Genomic DNA, 23,320 nt, shown 5'->3' on the forward strand with positions numbered 1-23,320 from the left:
TTTAACCAATAGATGCCAAGCCAGAGGGCAGCAATCTGGAGCAAACGCCTGCCTAGCTCGCTTCCTCTAGAGCTCCTAATCTCAGCATTCAAACTGGGCGTGCCTATTAATCCTTCCACCTGCTACACTCCACATGGCTCCACCCTGATTTCTGGCAGGATGAAGGCTCACCCCAAGAGGAAAACAGAGAGGCTGTGCCCCCTTGTGGAATCCAGTTCTCCTATTTCTTAGAGGGCGAAACTGGTACTCAGAAGGGCGAATCAAACTCAAGGACGCAGAACGAGTTAGTCCCAGCTCTCAGTCACTGGATTTATCTCTCTCAGCATTCTAATTTGCTTCAGCCCCAAAGCAGATAAACACAAATCAGTTCTTCACAAAGAAATCTTGAGTTGAGGTCTGAGACCTCACAAAAGCATTGACAAAGTCCCAGAAAACGTTGGCGGATCCGGGAGACGCCTTCCGGGCCTGGGCACCGTCCTCTCCACTTCAGCTCCACCCCTCCGCCCGCAGCCCAGCTACATCCCGCACTCCTTTCTCACTCAGGTTCCAGCCCCCGCCCCCGGAGACCGCAGCCAATCGGAGAGCCTCGCCCCGCCGGCAGTGACGTCCCCCGCCCCGCAGCCGCGGGATTCAAACTCCCGGAAGCAGCTCCCGCGCCAAAGGGTGTGACTGGGCCGACTCGAGCGCTGCGCTTCGCCTCAGGTGCTGGCTGGCTGCGGGCAGGCGACCGCGGAGGGTGGCGGAGGCGGCCTGGACCCGCAGCCTTGAGGCCGGGCGTGACCGCGGGGGAGGCGGGATCAGTGGGAGATCGCGTTGGCTGGGATTCAATCTCTGCCTACCTTGGAGCCAGTCGCCGTTCCCTGGCGCTCACTGTGTGCCTGTCCCCGGGAGGCCGTCGCCGATTGGATCCCCGCTTTCAGCTCTGCCGTGAGTGTTATCATCCTCTTTTAGACAAGCGCAGGGAGTTCTAGTGACTTGGCCAAGTCCTTTCCTTAGTACAGCATTTTGCGGATTAGCAAGCACTTTAATGTCTATTCTACAAACTTCACCTCAGAAGTGAGAAGAAAGGTGCCTGTTGTTGCAGTTTTCTTTGCCTCTCTTCGCACTGGAGGTCTTATGTGAAGGTTTTTGTAGATTTGCCTCCACTTGTAGAAGACGTGGCCTGTAATAGATGCTTTGTGCCCTCTACTAGGTATCTTAATCTTTCACCTTAGAATGGACAGAAATCCAGGGCTAACCTTTTCTGGTGGCTTAGTGGTAAAGAATTCGCCTACCAATGCAGGAGAAGAGGTTCGATCCCTGGGATGGGAAGATCCCCTGGAGAAGGAAATGGCAACCCACTCCAGTATTCTTGCTTGGGAAATCCCATGCACAGAGTAGCTTGGGTAGGCAGTCCATGGGGTCAGAAAAGAGTAAGACATGACTTAGCAACAAAGCTTCTCCTTACTTCTTGTTCTTAATTCCTGCCATTCCTGAATTCTTTGAATATTGGGTCTCTTTTTCCTATAAATGCCTCAAACTGAATTCTTCTAACTTCTGCCCACTGTGCTCTCTGAACATTACAGTTAAGATAGAACTGAACTAGGCCTATCTTCTCAGAGGACACACCATTATGTCAGGTAATGATGTTTCAATGTCCATTTATTCAGAATTATATTGTCATTGGCTTTTTATTCTGGAGTAAAATTTGTCTTTGTAATCTAACTTTCAGGTTTCATTTAACGGCTTAATCATTGGTTATCCCTCTATTTTTTTTTTAAATGAAACATTTCTATTGAAGTATGACACACATGAGAATCCTACACAAACACAGACATACAGGTTGACATATTGAATACCTCCGTGCATCTACCACCCAGATTTAAAATATATATATTGTTGTTAGCAAGCTAGAAGCCATACCCCACTGTATCACTTTTATTTATATAGAACGGTTCTTCTGTTTAATAAATAGGTTATTAGATCTTTTCAAACCTGAGATTTGACCTTGTAAACTCAGATTTCTTTTTACAGGCACTTTCAGAGATGTCTTCCAGAAATCCCAAAGATTTAATTAAAAGTAAATGGGGACCAAAGCCTAGTAACTCCAAATCAGAAACTGCATTAGAAAAATTTAGGGGAGAAATAACAGCTTTAAAAACATCGGTAGATGAAATCACAAGTGGAAAAGGAAAGCTGATTGATAAAGACAGACACAAACTTTTGGAGGTAAGACCTTTTAAACTGTAGTAAGCTTTACTATGGGAGATGAGAAAGTACATGATATAATCTAGTTTTTATGTTCACTAAATGTAAACAACAAATCTAATCATGTCACCTTTGGGGTTTAGATTTTAGCATGAAGGTTTAAAAACCCATTTAATCATGTATTTTGGCTACTTTACAAGTAATATTTGTTTTCAGATTTTTTTTTAAGGTAAAATCATTACAGATATCAGCATTTTGTGTTTTGTTAAACTATATTTCCCTAATTTACAGTTTGTTATGACATAGTCTGAAAAGGAGTTAGGAATATTAGAACTGGAAGGATTTAAAATTTAATCAGTTCAATTTATTTTGCAAGAGTACTTTTATTTTTCATAGTTAGAAAACAAATTATCCGTGCTAAATAATACCATTGGATTTCTTTAAATTTTACTTTATAAGGCACATCATAAAACCAAATGATTTATTATTTGTTTAAACACATATTGAGGTGAATTCTTATTCAAGCATGGAGAAATGATCTATCACCAATTCTTAGACATAAAGATTATTTTGTAATCTGGTGAAAGAATCTAGTAGCTTTCCTGAGAGCTCTCTTTCCAGTTCATTTTATTTCTGACAAGCAAGGGCTGTCAAAATCCCTTTATAATCAATTGAAATTAAACTTCCTATAACTTCTACCAGTTTGTTCTAGTTATGTCCATTAAAGCTACATAGAACAAGTCTTTTTTTTTTTTTTTTTAATCCAATTGACAGCTTTTCAGGTGTCCAAGTCTTCCCAGATGGCGCCAGTGGTAAAGAACCCACCTGCCAAAGCAGGAGATTTAAGAGATGGGGTTTTGATCCCTGGGTTGGGAAGATCCCCTGGAGAAGGGCATGTAAAGATATTCCAATATTCTTGCCTGGAGAATCCCATGGACAAAGGAGCCAGACAGGCTACAGTCCATAGGGTTGGACATGACTGAAGTGACAGCATGCATGCATGCAGATATACAAGGAAATCTTGCTTCCTCTTACTTATCTATAAGCCAGCCCCATATTCTTCAGCTTTACTGGCTTTTTCTCATCCTGGTCACTTTCCTGAACACTTTTCTGGTATTCATGTCCCTCTTGAATTAATGCTTCTGGATTGCACACAGTCACAAACACAGATTCAAACAGTAGTATTATTTCCTCTAATCTGGATGCTGTACTCTATTGAAATCTTAGAATTGTATTGGCCTCTTTGGTACTGTGTCATAATACTGTCTTGTCTTAAGCTAGTAGGCAACTACAAATCCCCTCATCATTTTCACACAAGCATCCAATTCTATGTCCCCATTTCTATTTGAATAACTGTTAAGCTTTTTTCCCTTTGTCAGCATGTAAAGCCATTTTACTTACTTTTTCTATCATCTCTATATTAGTGCTTTCTCCCTTTTGCCAGCAAGTTTAACTAACATGCCTTCTTTAACTTTCCAATCCTTGAAAATGTTGAACATTCTCTTGAAGATCACCTTCTAGATTTGATACCAAATCATTTATTAACAAAAAGCAAGTTTATGAATGTACTTTTATCCAGCTATAGCATTCTGTGATATCTGAATTCTGTTGCTTCAAGTTCATCAGTGAGCATGTATTTCTTTGTGTGACTCAACTTTTAGCCATTAAGATGACTAGAATTGGCATGATGGGGGAATGATTAGCAGATAATCAGGTGAGAGCCAGCTCTTCTTTAGCTTTCTAGATGGTCTCTCCTTTCTGTGTCCATGTCCCGTTTATTTTATATATATCTTAACCACAGCACTTATCATACTGCATTAATGTATTGGTCTAATTCTCTATGAGCTCTCTGAGCATTTTTCTGGTCTTGGTATCTGGTATAATGCTGACTTGATACATAATAAATACATCCTATACGCTTGTTATAATGTACTGTTTATTTTTGTGTTTGACCTGGCCTTGTTCTAAGATTCTTCTTAGTTTATATCTAGAAAATTCGAGTCCTTGAAGCTGAGAGAGAGAAGAATGTTTATCGCCTCACAGAGAAGGACAAAGAAATACAGCGACTCAGAGACCAGCTGAAAGCCAAGCACAGCAGTACTGCATTGCTTGAACAGCTCGAAGAGAAAACCAAGGAAGTTGAAAGAAGAGAACAGCTGTTGAAATCCTTGTCTGAAGAGACAGATGTGTTGAAGAAACAGTTGTCTGCTACAACTGCAAGGCTTGCTGAACTTGAAGGCAAAGCCAATACACTTCATTTATCGCAGGTACTAATTTCTTTAAAACCTGATTTTTTTTTTTAATCTTTTCTAATACAGTTTGTAATTCTTATGAAGAATGGGTTTGTTAAAACATGCTTGTCAAATGGTGAAACAGTATAGTATACTAACAGGTTTACTTTTTTTTTTTCCCATAGTCCTGTTCTTCTCTATAAGCAAAAATAGGTAATATGGCTGCCTCCACTGACCATACCATTGTTTTGCCCAAGGGAATATTCAGAATACAGATTCTGCTGTGTGTCTACAATAGCCAGGAAGATTTTATTGAATTCTTTTTTTCTGTAGTTTGTATTGTGAGAAGAATGGCTTCATTTTTTGGTTATTCTTCATATTTGAGGTACCCAATTAAAACAGCAAGTGTGCTTTTCTCCCGTCTTGTGTCTTAGAGTCACTAGTGTAGTAGAAAGAGCATGGATTTATGGGTAGGCAGCTCCGAGTTCAGATTCCACTTTCGAGCTGTGTGAGTCTAAACAAATTCCTTAACCTCTCTAGCCTTAGAAACAATGCTAGAATTCACCAGACCCCTCTCCTAAATCTCAGTTTGCACATCAATAAAATGAGGATAAGAGTACTGGAGATTGAATGTTACAATATATGTGAATAACCTAGCAGGGTGCCTGGCATGTGAAGTGAAAGTCGCTCAGTTGTGTCTGACTCTTTGTGATTGCATGGACTGTAGCCCACCAGGCTCCTCCATCCATGGGATTCTCCAGGCAAGAATACTGGAATGGGTTGCCATTTCCTTCTCCAGGGGATCTTCCCAACCCAGGGATCAAACCTGAGTCATTGCAGGCAGACTCTTTACCATCTGAGCCACCATAGTGCTAAATAAATAGTTTCTTGCTGATCAGACCTTTGATTCTCTTGAAAATTTGGACATATGAATCATACTAATACTACAGCTATTAACACTACCTACAGAAGAAAGGACACTTCTCTGGTAGCTTAGATGGTAAAGAATCTGCCTACATTGCAGGATACCTGGGTTTGATTTCTGAATCAGGAAGATCCCCTGGAGATGGGAATGGCAACCCACTCCAGTATTCTTATCTGGAAAATTTCATGGACAGAGGAGCCTGGTGGGCTACAGTCCATGGGGTTGCAAAAAGTTGGACACCACTGAGTGACCAAAACTTACTTACAGAAGAAAATCTATTGCATTCAAATAAATGCTTCAGTGATGTTAAGGGTCTTTGTACTTTATCTCCCCTTTAGAGTGGGGCTTCCTACTCTAAGAGAATTTGCCTGACAATGCAAAAGATGTGGGCTTGAGCCTTGTGTCGGAAGATCCCCTAGAGGAAGAACCGGCAACCTACTTCACTATTGCCTGGAAAATCCCATGGACTGAGGAGCCTGGCAGGCTACAGTCCATATGGTTGCAAAGAGTTGGACACGACTGAGCGACTTCATTTTCACTTTTACTTAAAGCTCAAGAATTAGTTTCTCTACTTTTGAAGATGGAAATATAAATCTTGGTAGAAATGATGATTTTAAAAATGTATTCATATAATCACTATGGGATACTCACTGTTAATTTCTGTACTAGTCAGCATATCTAATCACCTGACAACTGACCTCCAAATCTCAGAGTCTTATACAACAAGTGATTATTTTTCTGCTCATGTCACAGCTTATTTTAAGTTGGAGTGGAGGAGGCTTTGCTCAACAGAATCATTCAGAGATCCAGGTTCCTTCCTTCTAGTGGCTCCCTCATCTCTCAGAGTGCAGTCCTCCACCAGATCCTTTATACACAGCTGTGGGCTAGAGAGCATGTGAAGAACTGGGGTAGCCTGTGGGGTCTAGGCTTCGGATTGGCATATCTCATTTCTGCTTACATTCCACTGGACAGAATTCAGTCTCATGACCTCACTAACTACAGGGAAGGCTGGGAGATGTGGTTTGCAGTGTGCCCAGGGTAAAAGGAAAGAAATGTGATAAACTATCTCTATCATGGTTTCCACCTGAAGGACTAAATTGAGAGGGGGAAAAGAGCACCTCTAGAGAAGAAAATATATATTTTGAGCTTTCTTGCCATCCTTCACACAAGTCTCTTTCCTCAGAGCTGTTAAAAGACTGAAATGCAGCTTTTTATGAGCTTTGTTGGTTAGCTTTGGTACCTTACCACCTAGAAAATGAAAGTGTTGTCAACTCAGTCGTGTTCGACTCTTTGTGACCCCATGGACTGTAGCCTGCCAGGCTCCTCCATCCAGGGAATTCTCCAGGCAAGAATACTGGGGTCTTCCCAACTCAAGAGCTCAAACCTGGATCTCCTTCAGGTGGATTCTTGACCATCTGAGCCACCGACTTACCATCTACTTCCCCTCTTTTATTCCCTCTGGAAAAATGAAGAAAAAAGAGGAGACATTATATTTTGAGTTCTATATGAATGAATACTAATTAATACTATTGCTAATGTTGAATATAAATAAATTCTAGAAAACAAAATTTATCTTTTATTTGACAATTTAATATTTTCGGGATTTCATTTAAATAGGCCAATTGCTTGGTTTGGTTTCCTGGTGAAAATCAGAGGGCTGTTCATATCCACTGAGGGCTAGTCTGGTGATTCTGGGGTCCAGATGACATCAGATATCAAATTAGATATGAAATCTCAGGGTGTCCAATCTGCTTAGGAGGCCTCCAGGACATCTTAATTCCGCACTGCTACTCATCACCTGGCATGTACCAGTTCTGGATTTTGGGATGTATGTGAAATATACTGTCTTATTATGAAGGTAAGTATAATGAGCAAACTTATGTTCTTAAATTATGTTAACTAATATTGATTTACTTACAGACTGTGGCTACAAGTTGCTTCAATTCATCAATGAGTAATATTCATGAAATGGAAGTACAGCTGAAAGATGTAAGTTTGTTTTTATTTTATTAAGTTATGGCTAAAGAGGACTCATTCCTTTATTATTAAATTTCATGGAAATTGACAACAGTAATGCTGTAGCTTGAAAAATTCTTTTGAGGAGATGAAGAAATGAATGGTTTGAGATCATCTCTCTGGGTTACCACGTTTAAGTCTCTTTCGAGGCATACAAGAGGGCCAGTTCCTGTAAGTATGGCTAGGAAAGCCTTGGAAATCTTTAGGCTATAAATCATCCATTTCTACCAAATAACTCAACAATATCCCGTTTTCACTTAAATCTAATTTGCTCAATAATTTTATTATAGTGATGTAATTTAATATGTATTATTTTTTTCTTTTTGTTTACCCATGCTAGATGTCCTCTTTAGTTTGAAATTATTCCTTTAGAAACAGGATTTCCTTTCCTAGTTTGAAAAAGAAATACATTCTTTGTGTATTCAATATTTCTTTTTCCTAGAATTGGATATGAAGTTAGCTATATTATTCCAAACTTATATCTTAAATGGATTGGTGGGTTGCATTGAAAATTAAATAAATTGGGGACATAGGACTAGTAGTCACAGTGTATTTTTTCAAATTTTAAGGTTAGATATGCAAAGTATGAAATTCTTGATTTAATCATTGGGTCAATAGGTAGATATTGTGATTCCAGAAATATTCCTGGCATGTCTACCCTGATCTAAGTATGCTCTTAAGAGTCCTGTTTTATCTCACATACCGGGCATACCTTGAGGCCTATTTGATTTTCAAGAAAAGAATTTAAATCGTTAGTGTCTGTATAACTGGGTTCTAGAGTACCCTTTTCAAAGTAATTTATCTACAGGTAGCTAAAATAAAGAAGAAACACAATTCTTAAAGAACTATCAAAATAAGTTTTTTGTATGTCATGTATTATCCCCAGCATTTAGACAACTGGAAAGAATGACTAGATGGAATCTGGTGAAGTTTCTTGAATCTTATAGTGTCTCTTTTAGCAAAGTGCCTGAAAATAGATGCTGTTTTCTTAAACCCATGTGTAATTTTTAGGCTTCTCAGTGCTAACTCAGAGAAGGCTATGGCACCCCACTCCAGTACTCTTGCCTGGAAAATCCCATGGATGGAGGAGCCTAGTGGGCTGCAGTCCATGGCGTCGCGAAGAGTCAGACACGACTGAGCAACTTCACTTTCACGCATTGGAGAAGGAAATGGCAACCCACTCCAGTGTTCTTGCCTGGAGAGTCCCAGGGACGGGGGAGCCTGGTGGGCTGCCATCTATGGGGTCGCACAGAGTCGGACATGACTGAAGCGACTTAGCAGCAGCAGCAGCAGCAGTGCTAACTACTCCAAATATCAACTAAAGTTATTTTTATGTAATGATGATTAGTCTGGGGTAGAACCTGAGAGTCTCCATTTCCAATAAGCTTCAGGTGCTGCTGCTACTGTTGGTGGTCTGAGGACTGCTCTGTGAGAACCATTAACTTACATTTGAGGAGCGAGAGGTGGCCAAGCTCTGGTTATCCCTTTGGGATCTCAGCAGATCTTTCGGACCAGGGGGAGAATTATAGTTGGAAGACTGAGGAGCAGGGAAAGAGAAATCTCACTCCTCAGAGTCTACACCGTCACTTTATTTGGCTTTGGAGGACTCAGCCATTCTAATACTATACCCTCTGCAGAGCTCCCACAAAACTTCCTGTAGAAGTTTGCCCACCTGTTTAAGAATCAGTGTTTGTTAGGCTAAAATAAGTCCTAAAAATCTACTTTGCTTCTCTTAGGGTCAAGCTGTATCATTCCTCAGCTATCATTTAGATCTGGCTCATATTTTGAAATAATTACATGGAGTTAATGCTGTAATTGCATTCCTGATAGCTCAGTTGGTAAAGAATCCACCTGTAATGCAGGACACCCTGGTTCGATTCCTGGGTTGGAAAGATCCCCTGGAGAAGGGATAGGCTACCTACTCCAGTGTTCTTGGGCTTCCCTTGTGGCTCAGCTGGTAAAGAATCTGCCTGCAGTGCGGGAGACCTGAGTTCGATCCCTGGGTTGGGAAGATCCCCTGGATAAGGGAAAGGCTACCCACTCCTGTATTCTGGCCTGGAGAATTCTCACAGACAGTCCATGGGGTCACAAAGAGTCAGACACAACTGAGTGACTTTCACTTTCAATGCTGTAATCATTATCCAGTTGGTCAGTAACTTTAAAATCAAATAACTGAATGTTGGTTTTAATAGGCGTTTCTTGCTCTTGATTTAAAAAATCTGATTTTTAGGGAATTCCCTGGTGATCCAGTGGTTAGGACTCTAGGGTTCCACTGCAGGGGGGTATGGTTTTGATCCACTGTTGGGGAACTATGATCTGTAAAGACACATGGTGCAGCCAAAAAAAAAAAAAAAACTGACTTTTAAACAGAATTACTGAAGATAAATAATAATTATTTTTAATTTGGAAAAAAATCGAGTTTACAGAAAAGTTATAAGAATGGAAAATAGTACACAGAAGTCCACATACTCTTTACCAAAATTGAACTCATTAGCATTTTATCCCATTTTATACTTTTTCTTTCAGTCCCCAGCCCTATCCACACACATACACATACACACACGGACATAATATTTTTTCTGAACCATGAAATAGTTGCATATATATATATAGCCTTTTCAGCCTGTATATTCCAATGTATATTCCTAAGAATGAAGATACTCTTACATGACCACCATACAGATACCACCTTTAATAAATTTAACATGGACATAATACTTCTAATCTACCATCTGTGTTCTAGTTTTATCAATTGATGCATATTTTTTCTTCTTTCAATATAGGCTAACATTTCAATCTCTTAGAGTTTTTGCCCAAGGAAATATTTAATGGATCCCTGCCAAAGCAGGAAGAAGAGCTTTCATGGCATTCCCCACAGCTTCACTTTACCTACTTCTGTATTTTTATTGATAACTTGGGTGAACATGATAAATGCATGTCTAACAAATGTGTAGAGACACAAAGCTGGAAGAGATAACTAATGTAAGGAAGACTCTAAAGATGCAAAACTCATAATGTCAACATCCACTGACAGCTATCAAATCTACTTTTTGTTGCTTCTATAAAGAAATGAAAGTAGACACAGAGTCCTTGAGATCAGGAGTAAAGAAATGTTTATTACTTTATTGAAGTAACATCGCCATCATGTGGTCCTTTAGAATAATGCCTCATCCTCACTTTGGCAGCACATTTACTAGAATCAGGCTTCCCTGATGGATCAGATGGTAAAGAATCTGCAGTGTGGGAGACCTGGTTCTATCCCTAGGTCAGGAAGATCCCCTGGAGAAGGGAATGGCAACCCACTCCAGTATTCTTGTCTGGAGAATTCCATGGACAGAGGAGCCTGTCAGGCTACATACAGTCCCTGGGGTCGCAGAGTTGGGCACGGCTGAGCAACTAGTGCGCGCACGCGCGCACACACACACACACACACACACACACACGTATGTTTTACTTCAGTTGAGTTACACTAAGCAGCTTTTTTGTTAAGAACTTTGTATTTGTGCCATCTCTTTTCTGGCAGCCCTAAAGGATAAAAACTCATACCTCCTGGCTGCCACACTTTAATCATTGATAATAATTAATTCCCCCAGGTCAAGGATTAATTATGACACAAAGGATGCATATTATGCACTTGTAAGACTACAGAAATAGTTAGGATAGTTCTATGACAAGATGTTTTGATTACATTTTCATGCATTACTTAATGAGTAATAGATTTTTGAAAGTGTTTTATTCTTTTTGAATCACTAAATGTATTGTTCTACTGTGTGTAAGGAACTGCTAGATTCCTTCTTGTTCTCTCCTCCCTTCTGTGAACACTCTCAAACTCCGGTCTAGGTCTACACGGCTTTCTGGTTCTTGCAGGCATTTTCTCCACCCATGTTGTCAACATCATTCACAAACATTTATCAGGCAGCTTCTAGGTACAGAAACACAAATAAGGAACTGTGAAATAAAATATCTAAACAAGCCTGTGCCCAGCTGTCCAGAGGGCTCAGGGTATAGTTAAGATAAGAAGTATCATCAGGAAGTAATCAAGAGTTCATGAGTATAAGATGCCAAGTAGACTGAATGCACACAAAAATCACTAGTTGCTTTCAAAGGAGGGGAAGCTTGATAAGGAGAGTTATGGTGAGGAGCCTTGAGAGATAAGCCTGGACTCACTGGAACGTGATGTAATGTGGAATTTAAGTGGGCAGATGACATAGGAAGGGACTGCATGAAGGGAAGAGGCACAGAGGGTGTGCATTATTGTGTAGACAACAAGGAAGCAGTGAAGGAAAGGAAAGGCCAGGCTGTGCTTTGAAGAGATGGGAAGTGGCAGTTTGTGGACAATTTTAATGTCAGCCTAAGGGAACCTAGCTTCAGTTTCAGCAAGTGTTGTCCTGAAGCTTTAAAATATTCTGTTATTAATATAATTAAAATAACTTAGCACTTCGGGGGATAGACGAAGAGGTTGAACTGAACTTACTAGCTATAGCTATTTTGCCTCAAAATATTAAGCGATCATTATATTAATTGACCTAAAGCTATTGGTCATGGCCTGTGTCTCCTCTCACTGTTCTTGATGAGGAAATCAGCCTCCAAGTGAGGATTTATAAATCCCCAAATTACCAAGATCCAACAGTGAGCCACTGTTCAAGCAGGTATTTCTGTGGGGGTAGATAAGTCTTGGGCTTCCCTGGTGGCTTAGATGGTAAAGAATTCACCTGCAATGTGGGAGACCTGGGTTTGATCCCTGGGTTGGGAAGATCCCCTGGAGAAGGGAACAGCTACCCACTCCAGTATTCTTGCCTGGAGAATTCCATGGATAGAGCAGCCTGGCAGGCTACAGTCCATGGGGTCACAAGTAGTCAGACATGACCGAGTAACTTTCATGTGAGTCTTGGCTTCTCTGGGGCTTCAGATGGTAAACAGTCTGCCTGCAGTATGGAAAAACTGGGTTCAATCCCTGGGTCAGGAAGATCCCTTGGAGAAGGAAATGGCAACCCACTCCAGTATTCTTGCCTGGAGAATCCCGTGGACGGAGGAGCCTGGTGGCTACAGTCCATGGGGTCGCAGAGTCAGACATGACAGAGTGACTCACACTTTCGTGTTAGGCAAGTCTTAGCACAAGTGGCACGGGCAGAGGGCTCATTACCAATGAGCTTGGCCATTGGCAAAGGGGTTTTAGTATCACTGTGTGTACCTCCTTCTGGGGCCCTTAACATTTTACGCCTGTGACATTAGATTTAGCTGTGCATGTTCTCTTTACACAAGTAGTAATTGAGACTTATTTCCTCAGCCTCCCAGAAACATAGAAAAAAAAGAGGCAGCCCCTGATAGGTCAGTTGGTAAAGAATCCGCCTGCAATGCAGGAGACCCCTGTTTGATTGCTGGGTCGGGAAGATCCCCTGGAGAAGGGAAAGGCTACCCACTCCAGTATTCTGGCCTGGAGAATTCCATGGACTATATATAGACCCTGGGGTCTCAAAGAGTCAGACATGACTGAGCAGCTTTCACTTTCCATGCTCTTGGATGGAAGACTTCGATTGGAAAGGAGAGAAGAGTTGTAATATCTCATTTTGGTGCTGAAGTATAAGCATTTCAAGACTTCGTTTTCCTTCTGCTACTGACAGGCGAATCTTCTTTGCTAGCTTTCAACTTGAATTTCTGTCCTGCTGCTACTGGCAAAACGGGGTATGGATGAGGGGGAGGTGTTTATGCAGTTGTGTACAGCCCTGGCAGGCTTTGCCTTTGACTGAATTTCCAAGGATCCAGTGGTTAAGACCAGTGAGAGTTAGAGTCAGAGTATATATGAATTTGTCCCAGTTAACAATCAAAATATCACCAATACAATATTGTAAAGTTAAAAAATAAAATTAAAAAAAAAACAATCAAAATATCAGTAGAATTTTTCACTAAAAAATTTCATAAATCTGGGCTTCCCTGGTAGCCCAGGGGTTAAGAATCCACCTTGCAATGCAAGGGGCATGGGTTTGATCCCTGGTCCGGGAAGATACCACATGCTGCGGGGTGTCTAAGCCTGTGAGCCTCAACTACTAATGCCTGAGAGCATAGAGCCCATGCTCTGCAACAAAAGATGCCACTGCAGTGAGAAGCCCACACGCCACAACTAGAGAGAAGCCCCCACTCTCTGCAAGTAGAGAAAGCCCATGCACCACAACGAGGACCCAGTGCAGCCAAAAATAAATAAATAAAATGCATACTAAAGCCTTTCATAAACCTATACACCCCTGTCCATATATGCTACCTTGATTTATCCACTAAAGGTAATGTAGCTTCTTATGTGAATATTTGCTAATATCTTGCCACAGATCAGGTGGAATGAGCCACAGAAAATGTAGATGAGATTTTTTAAAATTTTCCAACTTATGCTAGGTGGCTGGTAAAGTATAGCGAGGTTTTTGTAGGAAAGATGTAACTGAAATGAAAAGTGAACATGAGCAGTAATGGTAAACCACTTTCTCTGTTACCAGCTAACTTAAATAGACACTGCTTATTTTATTAATATTGTCCATCATTCAAATAATTTCTTGACTATACATTGTATGCAAAAGCTGGGAGTCCTTTCGGAAGAACACGGTCTGCCACTTCAAGGAACTTAATATAAAAAAATCTGCCTGCAATGCAGCAGACATAGGAGATAATGGATTCAATGCCTGGGTGAGGAAGATCCCCTGGAGTAGGAGATGGCAACCCACTCCAGTATTCTTGCCTGGAAAACTCCATGGACAGATAAGCCTGGCAGGCTGTAGTCCATGGGATTATGAAGAGTAGAACTCGACTGAATGACTAAGCATGCACAATCTATTTGAAAAAGCAAACACAGAAAAAAGCTAATGATGGTTGGTAAAATAAGTTTTTAAAATATGTAGGTATGTGTTTAAAACAACTGAGTTCCTGAACCCGTATACAAACTAGATGAAAGGTCCCATTTGGGGATTTTTGAGCTTTAAAAGATGAAAACCGGTGATAAAGAAAGAGGGTGATGTTTGAGTTTGATTCTCCGGGAGGCAAACACGAGATGGAGTAGTCAGCAGTGCAGTTTATTGGGGAGCCACATCTGTGAAAGGAAGAAGAAGGCCCAGGATTAAGGCGGGGTGGCGGGCGGGGGCGGCACTGCCAGAGCAGGATGCACGCCTGGCAGAGCCTCTGTCCACCCCTTGGAGAGCCCGCAGGCAGAGCCCTCAGGTGGGTGGAAATACCTCTGAAAGAGTACCTGAGCACTGCACCTCCACCTCTGCCACAAAGACATTCTGTTAACAGAGAATGATGTGGGCACCAACATGAGGCAAACTGTAGAGTCAGTGGACAGATGAACGTAACTCTGTGTGGACATGACTTGGCCATGTTCTTTGGAATTCTGAAGATGTGTGGCCTTGGAATGTGTCTCTGTGTGGAAAGCTTTACAGTGATGCCTGGAATCATTCTGTGATATGAGCCATCGAGTATTTATGTGCTGGAAAAGACTGCGTCCCGTGTGGTCTCTTATCCATCTGAAGGGTTTGGGTTTTGATTATTGATTTGCTTTCATTTGCACTGTGAGGCTCTGGAGAAAAATCAGCAGTGGCTTGTGTATGATCAGCAGCGAGAGGCCTACGTGAAAGCGCTTCTAGCGAAAATCTTTGAGTTGGAACAGAAACTGGAAACAGCCCCTCAGACACTCCCGCAGCAGACAAAAAAGACTGAATCAGAAGGTACTGGTGTAAAAATGTTCTTCTGGGTTGGCCTGCCTGACATTTTCCAAAAAGAGAGATGCATCAAATTTAGATTCTTATAGATCTGTGTTATAAAGTAAAACAAGAGCAAGTCTGCTAGCCTTGAAGTAAGAAATCCCATTTTAGCCAACCTTCTGAATTCATCTCCCATTGTTTTCTGACACCAGAGGGCGAGAGGCACAGGGTAAAGGGATCTTGCAGCTCTGCAGGCACATTAGGTTTTTTCCACCTTGCAAATCCTTTCCCTCCTTCAAAGTCCTGCTCCAGCTTCATTTCCCCCGGTGCTAGCCTTGTCAGTGACTATCTTGTTATTCCGCTTCCCTTTAGCAGTTATTCATATCAACTCTAGGAGAAAGATTACATTTTTATACATGATCCTTCAATCATTTGAATCTCACCCTAGAACTGAGGTGAAGTTCTTATCAGTGATGCTGTTTGCCAAAGGTTTTGTAGCTTCTCTGACACTGATCTCCACTGAGTTTCACAAGAGCCTAAGAGCAGGGGCAGAAAGGATCATTATCCTCGTTTTACAAATAGACGCAGCAGTTCCGGGTGATGAGCCAAGCTCTGTGCAAGGCTCTCATTTAAGTGCTGACAGCCCCACTGGCACTGGAGCCTTGAATTATAGAAAAGAAGGCTCATAATCTCAGAGCTTCACATCGGAATATTTAAAATGAAGCTAATGCTAAAACAGTATGAAAGGAATGTCTCTAGAGAATTCAAAACTGTTTATCCCTCAGGGGACAAAGTTACTGCTGTATTGCCTGTATAAATTTGCTACACATAAAAGTAGGTTTTTAATTATGGGTGAAGTCTAGCTTTTTCCTTTGGTAATATGATTTTTCTTTTCTGTCTCCCTCTCTTATTGTCTCTCTTTCTCTCTCTCTCTGTGTTTTATCAAAGTGGTATATGCATTAATGTCTCTATTTGTTGGTTTGTTTTCTTTAGACATTAATGACATTCCCCCCCACCCAGAATAATTCTATTACTGTTTCTGATTCTTCTATCTATTCATTTTGTAACTTCAAGTAGTATACCTGAACTTCTGTTTCTTGTTCTGTCAAACATCAACCATGATCCCTGTCTCTTGAGTCTTCATTTTTGAAGATGAGGAAAAAATGCAATCATGCTTACAGAGACATATTTACATTTATTTCTTCAGGAAAATTACCTATTTTGTAATTTGTAAAATTACCTATTTTGTGCCATGATGTGTTTGTCACAGGTTATCTTCAAGAAGAAAAGCAAAAATATTATAACCATCTCTTGGAAAATGCAAAAAAAGATCTTGAAGTGGAACGACAAACCATAACTCAGCTGAATTTTGAACTGAGTGAATTTCGAAGAAAATATGAAGAAACCCAAAAAGAAGTGCAAGATTTAAATCAACTGTTGTGTTCACAAAGAAAGGCAGATGTACAACATCTAGAAGATGACAGGCATAAAACAGAGAAAATACAGAGGCTCAAGGAAGAGAATGATCTTGCCAGGGAAAAACTTGAAGAAGAGAAGAAAAGATCTGAGGAGCTGTTATCTCGGGTGAGTCTAACCAGCACGGTTTTCCATGGTTCATAATCCAGAATTTTCATGGTACTTACTAAGTGTCAGGGGCTATTTTAACTACTCAGGAACCAGCATGGAACAGCACAAGTTCCTACCCCCTCATAGGAGTTCACGCTAAGAAGGGAGACAGACCATAAGCAAGTACCTAAATAAAACAGGGTAGTATGATCAAGAGAAACTGAGGCCAGCGAAGGCCTCACTGAGGAGATGGTATTTGGACAAAGCTGATGGCGAGACGGCACCAGCGAGGTGAGTGACTGGGAATTCCCTCCTGATGACGAGATCACAGACACAAAGGTTCTGAGTGAGGAGGAGGTAGGCATGTGTGGGAAGCTGAAAGGGGGGGTGAGGAGGAGGTAGGCATGTGTGAGAAGCCAAAAAAGGCGGGGTGAGGAGGAGGTGGGCATGTGTGAGAAGCTGAAAGGGGGGGGTGAGGAGGAGGTAGGCATGTGTGGGAAGCCAAAAAAGGCGGGGTGAGGAGGAGGTGGGCATGTGTGGGAAGCTGAAAGGGGGGGTGAGGAGGAGGTGGGCATGTGTGAGAAGCCAAAAAAGGGGGGGTGAGGAGGAGGTGGGCGTGTGTGAGAAGCTGAAAGGGCGGGTGAGGAGGAGGTGGGCATGTGTGGGAAGCTGAAAGAGGAGGGTCCAGGTTGATTCCTAGGCTGGCACTGTGAACTGTTCTCAAGTTAATTCACTATGTACCTCCCATGTTCTCACTATGCTCATAGCCAGATCTGGAATGTTTGTCTCAGTAATGTTGGCATTACCACATTAGATTTATTAGAATTCAGTACTATTTCAAGAGAAACTTATTAAATTTTTCCCGGCAGCATGAAATAATGGAAAACACATAATTTGGGGTCTATCCCAGGTCTCTCCTCAAGGATGTGTGGCCTGAGGAAAATCAGCTAACTTCTCTGACTGACAGGTTATTTGTGTGTCAAATTAATAATAATAAATCTTATAACCTCTTCTCACCTCATAGGACTTTTGTGAAGGTCAGCTGAGAGAAGGTGAAAGCGCTTTGTAAATTAAAGGGCTAAGTAAATGTTAGCTACTGCTACTCTTAGAATAGTGATTTCTAAAATCCTCCAAAATTTGAGTGAGAGGGAAAAAATGGTCTATAACATTTGCCTTCTCAGTCTTTACCATGCTCACTTCTGCCTAGAGGTGTGAGCAGTGATAGTTACAAAAGATTAAGCAGAAATGATTGAAAATTTTGCTCCAACTCTGTGGCTGAGGAGGCCAAGCTCTGCTTTCTTATCCTACTCAGAAATATCAGTGGATGTTAGGACCTGCTTGTCCACTGCGACTTCGTGCTTTTTGTCTACAGTCTATGCCTCAGGGAACTCGGCCGGGGCGGTACTGCTCAGCTGCTTGCATAGATAGCTGTCCAACCACAGCTAGGATTCACCCAGAAGAGCAGGTGTTGCCCTGGTTAGAGATGTGACATTTGTGAGCCTTTCACACATCCTAGGTCAAGGTCAAGCTATAAAATGTTGACGTGACAGTGTTGGTTCTATTTACATCCTACAGGTCCAGTTTCTTTACACGTCTCTGATAAAGCAGCAGGAGGAACAAACAAGGGTAGCTCTGTTGGAACAACAGGTACTCATGAGGGTTCCTTCTACATTCAGTTTAACCTTTGAGAAATGGAATTTTTCCTCATGTTTACACTGTTGTATGAAGAACCATTTGTAAGTTCTAGAAAATGTTTTTTTAAAAACTTTAACAAAAATATTGAAAGTGACGACTTGTGCGAGCCGTATATTCCCATTACTACCTTTAGGCTAAACCGAATTCTCTAAGGTGACATGGCAATTTTCTTGACAGGTAGATGTTTGCCTTAGCAAAATTTCTTCTTCCCTAAATGGCTGGTAGTCTGACAGGATGTTCCTAATAGAACTACTTGATAACTTCAAGTAGAACTCAAAGAGAGACCAGTTACTCCCAGAGACCAGAGATTTTTAGTATATTTGAAACCAAGGAACAGCCATCTCCTTCCCTTCCCCACAAAAAGGAGGATGAGGAGGACAGATTCTAACCAGCAACTTCTTAAGCTGCTCCTCACTCACTTAGACCTCACACTTTGGCTTTGCTCCTTGGACAGAGCTTCTTCATGTATCAATATCTCCCTGTACTCAGAGGAGTTCTTGCTCTGATGGCACAACATATTTTTTTCTTATGATACTAAAGAAACATCTAGTCAGGAAAACTAGACAGTATACAGTAGCTGTCATTGTCTTGTCTTGGGCACTTTTTTCCAGATGCAGGCATGTACTTTAGACTTTGAAAATGAAAAACTCGACCGTCAAAATATGCAACATCAATTGCATGTGATTCTTAAGGAGCTCCGCAAAGCAAGAAATCAAATAACACAGTTGGAATCCTTGGTGAGTCTGGAATGGTTAGACAAAAACTTATTTCATCTTTCTTTTTCTGCCATCTTTCTATTTATATGTCAAAGCAGTTCCCAAAATAGAAGGATACAGTTTAAGAATAGCTGTTTCTTAAATTAGTCAAATAAAATCCCTTGCCTTATTTGAAGCATCTGCCCTTTGAGCATCAGTTCAAAGTACTAGACAGAGGGACATTACTGGCCTCTTGGTAATGATAACATTACCAGTGCCTGGGATCATCCCCACCCACTCTGGGCTCTGTGATTCTGGAGGCACTGAACAGAGCTTGGTCTGGGGGACAAAGGCAGCAAGGCAGGGCAGTTTTAGATTCTGAAGTGAAATTGTGCTTTTCTCTTTAAACAAAAAAAAGAAAGAAAAAATTGCTGCTTTTAGGGATAATGGACTATTACTGTTAATACACTCTTGTAGGCATACTGAATTAAGCACGTTCTGTGGATTAACTTGAACACATAACCTTTTAAAACATTAACCTTTTTAATAACATTGCTTCTTTGAGGAAATGGTTTTGATTTACCTATTTTCATTCTACTAATAAGCTTTGAGGGACTTCCCTGATGGCTCAGTAGTAAAGAATCCACCTGCCAATGCAGGAGATCATTTGATTCCTGGGTGGGGAGGATCCCCTAGAGAAGGAAATGGCAACCCATTCTAGTATTCTTCCTTGGGAAATTCTATGGACAGAGGAGCCTGGTGGGCTACAGCCCATGGAGCTGCAAAAGAGTTGGACACAAATTAGAAGCTAAAGAACCACACAGTAAGCCCTGGACTAAACCTGTTAGGGTCTGTCCCATTAGCCCATATTTTGTATATGATCCTTGTATTGCAGAATATTTGCACAGGGTGAAATGTTACAAATAGAATTCCTCAGTTTTCAAAAGAGAAAAAAGCAGTTTTTAAAGTCATTTGCAATTTCTTTATGAATAAAAGACAGAAAATACATTTTTGGCTCTGTTTATGTCATTGATTTTTATCATAATATTTAAAATTGAAATTTATAATTCATTCCTATTTATGACTATTTATCAAAGTACAGGAAGCCAAAGAGTATACAAATGAATCTATAATTTTCCTGTATTTTTCTTCATTTTCCTACCATTCGTCTTTACAGTATGCTATAAAATGTTCATTTTTAGTTACTGACTGTTCTAAATTTCTCAGGGAAAAAAACATGAAAATGAGACATCACAAATGAATTATACAGTATCTTAGTCATTCCTGTGTATAACCTGTTTGACCTGCTAAAATTTTTTGCCGCTCTTAATTCCATGCAGTTCTTTATTGCTGAAGTTGCCCGTCTTTAACCTAGCAATCTTTGTCAGCATTGCCCGTAGGCCCACCTTTACATGTGACTCTAAGCATTTTAATAAAACCTGCTATGTAAATGCCTGATCCTAGTACTTCCTGGGTAATTTCAGTGATATATAACAACCTCATAAGGGCTTCCCAGGTGGTGCTAGTGGTAAAGAATCCGCCTGCCAATACAGAAGACATGAGAGATGTGGGTTTGATCTCTGGGTAGGGAAGATCCTCTGTAGAAGGGCATGGCAACCCACTTCAGGATTCTTGGCCTGGAGAATCCCATGGACAGAGAATCCTGGTAGGCTACCATCCATAGGGTCACAAAGAGTCAGACACTACTGAAGCAACTTTGCATTCATGTGTAACCACCTCATAAGTTACCAGTGTAATACCAGTGACCGGAGAGATTCAGAAGAAAATCTAGCTAGAGGGCTGAAGCAACTGGAGTATCTATGGAGCAGTTACAACTGCTGAATGGTAGGCCATCTATACAAACCGTGTTCATTTGACACTTATTTTTCAGAAGCAGATTCGTGAGTTTGCCTTCACAGAGCCATTAGTCACTTTCCAAAAGGAGACTGAAAACAGAGGAAAAGTCGCCTCACCAAAATGTCCCACTGCTGCGTTAAATGAAAGCCTGGTGGAATGTCCTAAGTGCAATATCCAATATCCAGCCACCGAACACCGAGATCTACTCGTCCACGTTGAATACTGTTCCAAGTAGCAATGTGATTATTCTTTGTTTTTGTGCCAAAAGATTCAGTACTGTATCTTATGTTAGCTAATGGACATTTTGAATTGCTTATTTCACCTCACATCAGAAACTGCCTGTCTACCTTTAAGACTCTAGCATAGCAGTGAATCATTGTGTTTTGTTTTTGTTTTTGTTTTTTTGCCTGCTTTGCATTTCCGAGCATTGAATGCTGAGACCGCCAACATTTTGCACTGTTAAAGTACTTGATGAAGAAAAGATAGTTCAGGTTATTGCTTGTAGGTCAAATCTGTTACACCAACAAGCAAATATTTTATGTTTTTCAGATTTTTAAAAAATCAAAGGCAATTAACCAGGGATCTTTATTGTTATTATTTTTTAATCCAAGCACTTCATAAACCTACCATTCTGACTTTGATGTCCTTTGTGAAGAGATGGTGATACTTTTTTCTTTTCATTTATATTTCCTTTCTATGATAGAGCAGTTATTAGAAAAGTTGGGCGTTTTCTTCATCTTTATTGCTGCTTACTGTTGAAACTGTAGACCTAGCTGTGTTTGAAGCACAAAGTAGATTCTGTTTAAGGAATACTCCTTACTAGCCACACAGTGCTTTCTGTGATGTTAACTGGCTATACCTTTAACTTGAATTTCATCAGCACATGTTAGTTAGCTAAAATTGTTAAAATGAATTTTAACAAAACCACCGAGCCCTCTCTTTTGATATGCAAATGTTTTATTTATTTATTTTTGGCAGTCTTGAAAGCTGGGTGATGTAATGAGCAGATATTTGGTTATCTGAATATTTTTATACATGTGTGCATAAACCAAGATTTTTTTTAAAATTTCTTCAGGTTTTCTAAAATGCTTAACACTGGGCTACTATTGGTTATGTAAAGGAGAAAAGAATAAAGAGTTATTTAATAAATTTTGCTATGAGGAGAGTATATGTATATAGACTGGTATTTTTAAGATTTCTGCCCTGAGAAGGGTGCCACAGAGTTACAGATAAACATACAGTGTAAAATGATTTCCTTTAGGATTTGTTTGTTTGATCTTCTTGCAGTCCAAGGGATCCGAAAGTCTTCTTCAACACCACAGTTCGAAAACATCAATTCTTTGGTGCCCAGCCTTCTTTGAGGTCCAAATCAGGGTTTCTGGGGGGGGTGGGAAGCATGAAATATGCCTTATCAATAAGTTCTCTAGATGCATTTTGGGGTAAAACTGAAGACAGAACTACTGAACTAGTCCAACCTTAACTCCCTGATGAAACAGAGTCCCAGAGAGGGGCGTGACTTACCCAGTCACTTAGCAGGTTTGTAGGAACATGAGGGAGGCCCTGACTCCCAATGGGAGTGGTTGTTAGAGCCACTACCATTTTGGTTTGTATGAAATGATTCCTGAAAAATTACTCTTTCCAAGATCCCCAGTGCTCTGCCTTCTAAGGCAAATCCAGTATTTGTTGGTCTGGTTCTCTTTGTTTTCCTTGTTGTTTGTGCTGTGCTCTCTGCTTTGAACCTAGTATTTTTTGGCTTTGGATGGTTGAGTGGGAAACATGAGTAAGACACTGAAGAATACAATCTATTGCCGTGCTGTGCTGTGCTCAGTTGCTCAGTCGTGTCTGACTCTGCAACCCCATGGACTATAGCCCACAGGCTCCTCTGTCTATCGAGAGTCTCCAGGCAAGAATACTAAAGTGGATTGCCATGTCCTCCTCCAGGGGATCTTCCCAGCCCAGGGATTGAACCCAGGTCTCCTGCATTGCAGGTGGATTCTTTACCAGCTGAGCTACCAGGGAAACCCCCAATCTAGTGGTGACACCCAAGGTAAAAGGTAGGTTCACCAAAGGTAAAAGGTAGGTTCAAGTTACCCAGGATCTGAAGAGATAATGGAGAAAAGGGCAGGGAAGGCTGAGCCCTAGGGTGCATCCTGCAGTCCACAAGTAGACAGGAGCACTCAGATTCAGATTAAAGTTGTGTCTCTCAAACCAAGCAACCAGAGAAAGAAGGAGTGGCATGCACCTGTACGACAATGAATTAGCACCTGATAATAACCTTCAGTTTCTTGCTTGCCAGACACACTGTATTGATTTAACCCAAGGACCAACACATCTTCCACTACACAGTTTAACAAGTATTACAGATAAGTGTGTGTATGTGTTAGTCGCTCAGTCACGCCCGACTCTTTGCTACCCCTTGGACTGTAGCATGCCAGGCTCCTCTGTCCATGGAATTCTCCAGGCAAGAAT

General features: G+C 41.0%; 1 protein-coding gene across 1 annotated transcript; it reads left to right on the forward strand.

The window, feature by feature from the left end:
- The first annotated feature begins 641 nt into the window (after window positions 1-641).
- CEP55 (centrosomal protein 55) lies at window positions 642-22,000 on the forward strand. Its single transcript, XM_019953221.2, has 9 exons — window positions 642-927; window positions 2,014-2,208; window positions 4,179-4,454; window positions 7,264-7,332; window positions 14,912-15,062; window positions 16,309-16,622; window positions 18,180-18,251; window positions 18,911-19,036; window positions 20,886-22,000. Exons 2-9 carry the CDS (start codon window positions 2,026-2,028, stop codon window positions 21,084-21,086), a joined length of 1,392 nt encoding a protein of 463 aa, XP_019808780.2. The 5' UTR covers window positions 642-927; window positions 2,014-2,025; the 3' UTR covers window positions 21,087-22,000.
- Window positions 22,001-23,320: the final 1,320 nt, after the last annotated feature.

The sequence above is a fragment of the Bos indicus genome, chromosome 26 (assembly GCF_029378745.1).
Source record: "Bos indicus isolate NIAB-ARS_2022 breed Sahiwal x Tharparkar chromosome 26, NIAB-ARS_B.indTharparkar_mat_pri_1.0, whole genome shotgun sequence".
NCBI lineage: Eukaryota > Metazoa > Chordata > Mammalia > Artiodactyla > Bovidae > Bos > Bos indicus.

Excerpts from the sequence above, each read along its gene's own strand:
- CEP55 (XM_019953221.2), top strand. The coding sequence starts at position 2,026 with ATGTCTTCCAGAAATCCCAAAGATTTAATTAAAAGTAAATGGGGACCA. Across the intron at positions 2,209-4,178 it reads ACAGACACAAACTTTTGGAG|AAAATTCGAGTCCTTGAAGC; the intron begins GTAAGACCTTTT and ends GTTTATATCTAG. Across the intron at positions 19,037-20,885 it reads TAACACAGTTGGAATCCTTG|AAGCAGATTCGTGAGTTTGC; the intron begins GTGAGTCTGGAA and ends CTTATTTTTCAG.